Source organism: Trachemys scripta, chromosome 24 (genome assembly GCF_013100865.1).
Source record: "Trachemys scripta elegans isolate TJP31775 chromosome 24, CAS_Tse_1.0, whole genome shotgun sequence".
Lineage (NCBI taxonomy): Eukaryota > Metazoa > Chordata > Testudines > Emydidae > Trachemys > Trachemys scripta.
The window spans coordinates 14,157,604-14,167,460 of NC_048321.1; the positions used below are offsets into that span (position 1 = coordinate 14,157,604).

General features: G+C 55.0%; 1 protein-coding gene across 1 annotated transcript; it reads right to left on the bottom strand.

Moving 5' to 3' along the window:
- Positions 1-143: 143 nt before the first annotated feature.
- On the bottom strand, positions 144-7,296 carry LOC117869775 (phospholipase A2 inhibitor subunit gamma B-like). Its single transcript, XM_034756866.1, has 5 exons — positions 7,198-7,296; positions 5,095-5,206; positions 3,068-3,231; positions 2,547-2,687; positions 144-358 (listed from the first exon to the last, which is right to left on the bottom strand). Exons 1-5 carry the CDS (start codon positions 7,244-7,246, stop codon positions 144-146), a joined length of 681 nt encoding a protein of 226 aa, XP_034612757.1. The 5' UTR covers positions 7,247-7,296.
- Between the last annotated feature and the right edge of the window lie 2,561 nt (positions 7,297-9,857).

Here is a 9,857-nt window from a genome sequence, read left to right on the forward strand (position 1 = left end):
TCTTGGATCCTGGCTACGCCACTGGCAACATCAAGGGGATGTGAGTCCGTCCTGGAGAGGAAAACCCGTGCGCAGGGGAGAGGGACTAACGCAGGCTGCAGGGTGTATTTCAGTGCGATGTCGCCGTTGCACCGGGTGGGGAATCAGGAGAGAAGCTTCAGCAGGAGGAGCCCAGCGAGGGCCGGGAGGAGGAGCCCGGCTGGTCCCGGAGTCACGCCCGCCGCGCCGGAGGCTGCTGTGCATTTGGCTGTGGTTAGATCTGCACTAATCCCTGTGAAGGTCCCTGAACCCACTTTTATATTGGCGCAGACGGACTCGGAAGCGCAGCCCTTCATGATGGTCTGCACTTGACTTCCACCTGCGTGTTTGGGAGAAACAGGCGATTGTCAGGGGAGCAGCTCCACTCCTCCAGCTGGACTAGGACACAACGGCCTCCCCGCTCCTCATGGCCCCACCAACCTCCCCTGACCCCCCAGCCTCCTGGCCCTGGATGGCCTCCCCCTTCTCCTCCGCTAGGACAGAGTTTCACTCTGTGTTTGTAAACCAGTCACGTGCAGCCCCAATCCAGAGCCCACTGACAACTCCTAAATTGGATGAGGCCTGTATTAACCCCGTGGCTCATCTACAAAGCAGCAGCTCAGTGCTGGTGGCAGTAGTGGGATCTCTAAGCAGGGCAGCTTTGTAGTGAATTAAGGCACCATGATGGGACTCCACAAAACTAGGTTCAGTTCCCAGCTCTGCCACAACCTTTCTGTGCCACACTGGGCAAGTCAAGGCACTGCTCCGTGCCTCAGTTTCCCCACCTTTAAAATGGGTGTGAAAGATCTTTCATTTGCCTGCTTAGATTGCAGGCTCTTTGTGGGCAGGGACTGTGTCTCACTAGGATTCCTTCAGCATCTGGCAGAAGAGAGGACCCTGATCTCAGTCAAAGGTCTTTGCAGCACCCAGCACAAGAGGGACCCAAATCTTGCTCAGGGGTCTGTCCAGTGCCGGGCACAACAGGGGTTCCCAGGACTAAGCCAGGCCTTACAATAAGGAGTTTAGAGACTGAACTATTGACAGGCAATGGATGGAGGAGAACCAAAGGCACAGGGAGGGGAAGACACCGGCCCAAGTGTGACATTGCACCCCATAAAGCTTTATGGAAATATGCTTATGAATGTATATATGACATAACTCGAATATGTTTTATGCTAAATAGGCTATGTAACATATCTCTGCAAAGGTTATGATCTACTGAATCTATTCCTCCTATTTATATGCATGTATCATTTTTGTATTCAAAGTTATGAATATTGGCTGTGTACTCGCTTGATTTTAAGTAACCTAGTAGAGCATTTGGTCAGCTTCTTGAGAAATGAATGTGCAAATTAAGTGCCCAATCAAGAACCACTTAAGCCAACAATGAACGTGAAGATGCCAATCCACATCGGAGCTTTCCCAGGAACGTGGCTTGGCTGGTAAGGAACTCAGTCGTGCATGAACATGTGACTTGCCCATGTGACTCCAAAACTCCATTTTGTAGCTGGATTCTACACAGGGGGAGGAGGGGTGTCCACCCACAAGAGGAAGTCTATTTAAACCCCTGGGAGACCCCCTCCATTTTGTCTTCAGTTTAAAGAGATAGCCTCTCCATCCAAGGGATACCTGAAAGAAACTCTATGCATCCGAAGAAGTGAGGTTTTTACTCACGAAAGCTTATGCCCAAATAAATCTGTTAGTCTTTAAGGTGCCACCAGACTCTTTGTTTCTGAAAGAAACTGGAACAAAGGACAGGAACTACAGGGGGTGTGAGTGATTGCTGGACTTATTGGAACTCCTCTGAACGTGAGATTTTATCTGTATTCATTTTTCTTACTGTATTAGACATAGACTTGTGTGTTCTATTTTATTTTGCTTGGTAATTCACTTTGTTCTGTCTGTCATCACTTGGAACCACTTAAATCCTACTTTTTGTAGTTAATAAAATCATTTTTTACTTATTAATTAACCCCGAGTATGTATTAATACCTGGGGGGGGTGGGCAAACAGCCGTGCATATCTCTCTAGCAGTGTTATTGAGGGCAAACAATTTATGAGTTTACCTGGATAAGCTTTATACAGGGTAAAATGGATTTATGTGGGGTTTGGACCCCATCGGGAGTTGGGCATCTGAGTGTTAAAGACAGGAACACTTCTTAAGCTGCTTTCAGTGAAGCCTGCAGTTTGTGGGACGTGGTTCAGACCTGGGGCTGTGTTTGTGGCCGGCAAGCGTGTCTGGCACAGCCAGGCAGGGCGCTGGAGTCCCAAGCTGGCAGGGCAGGGAAAGCAGGGGCAGAAGTAGTCTTGGCACATCAGCTGGCCGTTCCCCAGGGGGTTTCTGTGATCCAACCCGTCACACCAAGTTCACAGTGGAGGCCAGCGCTGGGAACAGAACCCAGGTGTCCTGATCTGCAGCCAATACCGTTATCTAACGGCCCCCACCCAGCGTCTCGCTTCTACCCTACGGGGCGGGGGGAGGGAACAGCAAAGGAAAAATAACCCCAAAATAAATGAACTGAAGTTACTTATCGTTACGGTCCCAGCGAGGTCAATACAATGCGTCTCAGGTCCAGTACACGCTATGGTTCCTTCCTTGCATGGACCCTGGCTTGAGGGGAAGCAGCCACGGCAGCTCCGGCCGTTGGGTTTGGTGTCAGCCGGGGGCACTGGGAAGAAGCGGAGCAAACGCAGTCAGCTCGGGGGACGCGCCCCAGGCGGCGTCGGGGCAGGGAGAGCAGTTGGGGGGCTGCACAGCTCAGCCCTGGGCGCCCCCTGCAGGGGGAGCTGTAGCTCCGGGGACACCGGGGGCAGCAGGGGCAGGGGAGAGGTTTGCAGCAGGGAGCCCTGGACCCCGCCCCAGGTGGGGCCAGCTGGGTTCACACCTGGCAGGACCCTAAAGCCCCCCCCACTAAACTCCACCCATCCTGGGACTCAGCATTATTCCATGGGGTGGCCCCTACAAGGCAGGAGGACCAGTCTCAGGAAGGTAACGTGGGGCAGGAGGTGCAGGGGATGGGGGAGGAGAGGCGGACATGGGGATAGGTACTTGTAACTGTGGTTGTTCTGCAGGCGTCTCCCACGCAGCAAACGACGCTCGTTCTTGTTGCCATTCCATATCCAAAATTCATGGAGATGGTGCCAACTTTACAGTCACTGGATGGCACACAGCCCTTGAGAAAGCTCTGACTCTTCATTCCCTCTGCACCTGAGGAGAAGTCTGAGATTTGTTCCCCTTCCACTCCCACCCCATCAATGTCCTCTGTACAACAATGCCCTGTGCCATTATCTTTCGTCTGCCTATGGGGAAACTGAGGCACGGAGAGGAGAAGTGACTCACCCAAGGTCCCACAGGGCCTGACAAAGAGATAACAGCACCAAAACCCAGCACTTAGATCCTCCAGCTCCCCACTCAGCTGCCACCTAACCCTGGGGGCCCCGAATCTCCTACCCAGAAAGTCCTTTCGCTGCCAACGTTCCCACCAGGGGGTACGTGCCGGGCCGCCGAGATCCCGACACTGGGCATCCAGCCACCCCTTAGCCGCGGCGGGATTCACAGACTAGGTGTTCCCCTGATGATCTCACCTGCAGGGCCGGAGCCAGGGGATGCCTTCGGAGCACGCCCACCAGATCCGGCCCTGCACTAAGCCCAGCTGGGGGAGGAGATGCTGGGTTGCTCCCCCCGGATACCCAGGAGCCCAGTGGGTTGGACGCTTCCCGTGGATGTGGGGGAATCAGGGTCCAGGGAATGATTAACTATTTAATACAACGTGCGGCATTTTCAACAGGGGAGACCCACCCAGAGGCCAGGGGGCCAGGCAAGACCGTAGGAAGGGAGAGATCTGGGCTGAAGTCCCCAGCCTGATTTTGGCCAAGTGGAGATTTGATCTTGGCTCCCCCAGGGCCAAGCTACTGGGGTCTCCTGTCAGCCCCTCCTCCAATGCCGTCTTCTGCAAGGAAGGACTGACCCTTCAGACACCCGACTACCGGCGAGGGGTTCCCAGCTGTGGAGCCCAACCAGAGCTGGGCGCCTCCGTGAAGCTAAGAGGTAAGGCCAAATTCCGAGTGAGGGGCGGGGCTTAGGCCACACCCCTCTCCTCGGCGTTTCCTATTGGCTGGCTTAGGCGGCTCCTGCTGGCTGTGCTGGCTTTTGCGGATCCCATCCTGAGTGGGCCCCGGCCCACGGGCTGGCTAGTCACCTGGACTGATTCCCAGGCGCAGCTACAGTGGACACATGTGGCCACCAGAGGCTTCAATTGTGGCCGCCGTGAATTTTGGGGTCCCAGAGCCCGTTCCCCAAGCTCCTGGCACTGGCTCTGCCCCCTGGAGCAGCACTGTGGGGGCGGTGGTGTTTCCTTAGAGAGCCGTAGGGAGGCTGGCTCTGTCCGGGGGAGGGAGGATCTTGCTTTCTCTCCTCTCCCCCTTTGCCACGGATGAACTAGAAAATCATTCCCTGATATTTACAACGGCTTTGCTACCAAAAAAGTCTGAATCGCTTTTTTACAGCAAACTCCTTCTGTTCAGTTCATACAGTTCATCGCAACTGTGTCCCGTTGGTGGTATTCTATCTAGCACCTCTTCTTCTTCACACCGTCCGGGTGTCTGCCTGTACTGCCGGCACGTCAACCTGTCGCCAGGACAGTGTCTGAACTGTAAAAACTGCAGCCACTGTGAATTTGCTGGGCCTTTCATGTGAGACCCACTGCTTGCAACACCGAGACTGAGACCCCTTTGGTGTACTAGCCCACAGGGTGCAGCACAGAACCCAGGAGTCCTGGCTCCCAGCCATTGCCTGTTTGAACCCAGCCACCCCACTCCCGTCCCAGAGGAAGGTGTAGAACAGAACCCAGGAGTCCTGGCTCCCAGCCATTGCCCGTTTGAACCCAGCCACCCCACTCCCATCCCAGAGGAAGGTGCAGCACAGAACCCAGGAGTCCTGGCTCCCAGCCATTGCCTGGTTGAACCCAGCCACCCCACTCCCGTCCCAGAGGAAAGTGTAGAACAGAACCCAGGAGTCCTGGCTCCCCAGTCTCCTCCCTGACCCAGGTTGGTTAGGGTCCATCTCACCTATCCAGTATGACTTCGGTAAGGAAGATGGCACAAGAGTCTTGCCCAGCTGGGCAGGTCTCCATGCTGCCCGTGCAGTTGTTCCCTGGTCCATTGCAAACCTCACACTGCAGACAGGTCCCTGGAGAAGGAGAGAGAACATGATGGTCTAGATTTGTCCCTTCCTTGCCCCCTCACTTTCCCCTGAATTTAACTGACCCCAGCTGAGGATCTGGCCCCATTGACACCAGTGGAGCCCACTGACCCCAACTGGGAATCATGATGTAGAAATGCCTTTTATATTGCCTTGAGCTCACGTGCATGAAATTCAGATCTGTTTCCTTTCCGACAAACTCATCTTATTGGAAAACCCGGGAGGTGGGTCCTCTAAACCCTCCCCCAGCCTAACAGGAGGGACCACTGGACCCAGGGACCAAGTGAATACAGGAGACAACCAATGAGAAAAACAGGGACTGAGGTGAAGGTCATAGGTTCAAAACAAGGGTACCGGATGGGGACACCGAGCAGAGAACCCCGGACAGCACCCACTGCTCCTCAAAGGCGTCGAGGGAGCCAGCGAGCGCTGCCCAGTGCCACTCTGCCCGGATGTGTGAGCGGATGGAGGATCGGAATTAGGCCCCACAGTCGCAGAGCACCCCCTCGTCTAGCATCCTCCTCCTGGTAGTGTAGATGGAGAGTTTGGGCCAGGAGGAGGTTGACGAGGAGATCTCGCGACTTCGTGGGGCCATGGATGGGGTGTGCAAAAAGGAACAGGTGTGGGGAAAAGTGTAGCCAGAACCTCAACAAGAGGTTCTGGAGGAGCTGGAATAGGGGCTGCAACCTGGCACATTCGAGATAGGCGTGTGCCAGGTTCTCCTTCACGCCGCAAAAGGGACAGGCCTCAGGTACGGGTGTGAACTGCACCAGGTACACGCCCATGCTCACGGCTCCGTGAAGGAGCCGCCAACTGATGTCCTCGGCGAGCCGTGGGACCAAGGTGGAATAAAGGCTGGCCCACCAGGGCTTCTCACCCCCTTTAGGTGGAAGATAGTCCCGCCACTTGGTGTCGGGGCAGGACGCGAGGGTGAGGAAATGCAGTGTGTGGAGCACGAGCGTGTACAGTTGGTCTCTAGGCACGGTTCGGAACCGGACCAGCCTCAGGGTGTGCAGCTGGCTCAGGGTGTGAGAACGGGAAGGCCGGGGTGGCTCACGAAACAGGGGCGAATAAAAATGTCCGGAGGGCCCGGGGGGAGGGGTGGGCGGGGAGTGCTGTCTTGCAGGGCCCACTGAAAGAAGACGAGAGAAACGGGTGACAAGGCGGCCTCCACTTCCCAAAGTACACGCAGGGGGGTCGGAAGGGTGGAGATCCCCATGCGTTGACCGAGCACATGGGGATCCACCCAGTCCCCCCATCGTAGTCCAGGAGGTCTCCGACCCTGGCGGTTTCTGCCAGGACCAACCTCCAGCGCACTGAGGGAGACTCCGCCACGTGCACACGTAGATCAGGGTTGTGTAGCAGGGAATCTGCGAGGAGGTCTGCCCCCTCAGTGGCCACAAAGGACTTGGTCACCGAAAAGAGCTTCCAGGTCTGGAGGAGGTCCTGGTAGAAGACCGGCAGCTCTGAGAGGTCTCGCGGAAGACCCCTCGGGTGGAGAAAAAAGCTGCCAGTCATATCGGAGCCCTCGGAGGTGGCGGAGGAAGGCGTGCGCCAACATGCTCCACGCTGGACTACCTGCACCATAAAGGAGTCTCTGCAGGGCCTGGAGGCGGAAGACATGGACTTGGTTGCAAAGGCAGACTACACCCTGCACTGGTGGAAATCCCCTTTCAGGAATGTCCTTGGTTTCTGGCCAGTTCTGAAATGTGCCCAGTCACGACTCGGTTTTAGTGATTTAAAGTGTAAATATTTCCCCCCTTTTCCAGAATTGTTTCACTCCTTATCACAGGGACTTCGTGACTTCCAGCCCTCTCCTTCTCGGACGTTGTCACTCAGACGCCCCCAGCTCAGCCCCCGTTATTTTCTGGCTTCTTTTTGGTTACGTTCATTAAGAGTTTTACCCAGCAGGCGGCTCTGAGCTGTTGGTACTTTGTAGAAGTTAGGAAATCAGCCCCATAGGAACGGACCCCACTCACCCGTAGCCAGGAGAGCGGCGAGGATGCAGATGACAAGAGAAGCCTCCATGGTGATGGGGAAGCAGTAGATCGGCGCTGGGGTCTCGGATGCAGCTAAATCTCTGACAGGGGGATTGATCACAGACAGGCTGAAATGAGATCAGACGAAGGATTGTACATGCACAATCCAGGTGACACGGTGGGTGGAACCACAGTCATTTGCTACAGCTCTGGGGTAGCCGTAGCACTGAGCCCTTGGTGGCTGGTATGTTCGTGGCACCCACACAGATAAGTCAGAGGCAAACCTGAAATGCTCCTGCTGGAAGGTTACAGCGTGAGGTGACTCTGTTTCTGGGAATCCAGAACAATCACCGACAAGAACACAAACAAGAGGGACACAAAGCAGGCTGCTCTCTAAACAGAGGGAGACAAAGCAGGCTGCTTCCTGTGGCAGCGAGAGACAACTCACCCCACCTTGTTCTAGGCTGGTTCTTTCCAGACTGCATCTGGTCCCATGTCTCCCTGCAGAGCCCCCACGACTGCCAAAAGGACCAGGAAACCCCACTCCCACCCACTCTTAAAGCAATAGCTTGCCAATGCAAACAGTGCTTGATACACAGAGTTCAGGTCTCTGCAAAGCGGCTCTCAGCCACGCACTATTTTTAACAGCGGAGGGATCCTTGGGCCCGGAAAAGGGAAAACCTGTATCCCTCCTCCAGAGCCAAATTCCCTCTGTGCCCCCACCCTGCAGATCAGGGCCTGGGGCCCCTGCACCATCACCCCAGGTTCCCAGGGGGAGGAGGAATTGCACTGACCCCTCCCCACACTCAGGTGAATTTTTTTCTCCACACCACACAGCTGTGACACCTCCCCCACCCAGTTGGGGTCCCTCACGTTGCCACAGGCCATCAGGGAGCCATAGGCTGGGGGGAGACATTCCCCCTCCCTCCTGGTGACAGGTACCTCTGCCTCCCCTTCCCCCATGCACTGTGCTGGGGCACTTCCCACCCTTGCAGGGTGTCACAGCATTGCCAGTGCTCTGCAGCTGCCTCAGTTTCCCCACTCTCAGCCACCCTCATGCTCTGTTGTGCCAGGGCAGAGCTGATTTCCCTGCTCCCGGCAGAAGGAGTCCAAAAGTTTACACTGAAGTCAGAGTCCCCTCTCCGGTGTGGCAGCAGGCAGCTTTCTCCTGACACATCCTGTCAGTTTCAGGCAGCTGTTTGCACTCGCTGGGTACAGAACTGGAGTTTAACCGTGCTTCTCCCTTGATACGACCCCGCTGCAGCTGTCAGTTACCCCGTTTGCACGCTGGCTCTCGCCTTCATCAGCATTCATAGAGTGGAGGAGTGGGGCTGGCAGCCAGGACTCCTGGGTTCTATCTTGGCTTGGGGAGGGGAGTGGAGTCTAGTGGTTACAGCATCAACAGACTGAAGGGGTATCACTTACCCAAATGCTCCTTAAAGTAAAATTTGCGTGGGGTGAAGTCGGTGAAAACTCTGCAGAGTGGAAAAGCTGCACCCGTCTCTCGTTCTGGCCTGTCACACCTGGGCTCTCTCTGTCTCTTCTTATAGAAGGGCTCAGATACCTGCTGTGATGCAATATAGAAATCTGTAAGATTTGCATGCTTCATCAGGTAGAATATATACATTTCTATTCTTCTCACTGGCCCTGCCCCCCTTTCAGCACCTGTGCACACAAATTCTCCTCCCTTCCTGCCAGGGAATCAAATTAGAGGAATGAGTGAAACCAACTCCCTTTAAGAGGCTTGGGGTGGCAACGTAGGCAGCGGGTCACACAAGGGACAGAGCGGATGGACTTCTAGGTCATGTCCTTGGGAGAAGCAGGACGCCTGGGTTCTATAGAGTGGAAGCAGGGCACAGTGGAGTAGGGTTGGGTGGGCCTTGGAAATCTGGGTTCCATAAGAACGTGGGATCTAGTTAATGCAGGAGGAAGGAGGCCAGCTGGTCAGGACTCCTGGATTCCATAGGGGCGGAGGGGGAGGGAGGCTAGTAGTTAAAACTGGTTGCCAGGATTCCTGGGTTCTCTCTCCAGCTCTGGGAGGAGAGTGGGGGCTAGTAAGGTAAAGCAGGGGGCCTGGGAGGCTGGACTTCCACATTCTGCCTCCAGCTGTGTGGTCTGGTGGATTAAAACAAAGGTCTGGGAGTCAGGACTCCTGTGTTCTAGGCCCAGCTCTTAGGTGGAAGCAGGAGCTCATGGGTTACAGCAGGGCTAGGAACCTGGTTTCCCTTTTCAGCTCTTCCAATCACTCTGTGTCCTTGGGAAAGTCACAGGATCTGTCTCTCCTTTTCGTTGCACATGTTATAACAACATTGCTCCCCTCCACCAGCTCTTGTAATAACTTTTGCAAAATTCTTGGTACATTTGGGCATGAGGGCCAAAGCGCTGAGGGTGTTTTTGATCCTTTTCCTTGTTCATCCCATTGACACACAATTTAAGCCCCATTTAAATGCAGAACGGAACAGAGGAACCTGAACATGGAGAGCATCCCGGGCCCTGCAATGCAGTTGAGATTCTACCAGGCTGGTAAAGTCATGCCCGGGGTTCCCATCACCTTCCTAATGACCTTGACAACAGCTCAATTTTCAAGCTGGTTGTAATTTGAGCTTGACCTCTGCATCTCTTCCTTCTGTTCGTCAGCCCCAGCTCCCTCACACTGTGTC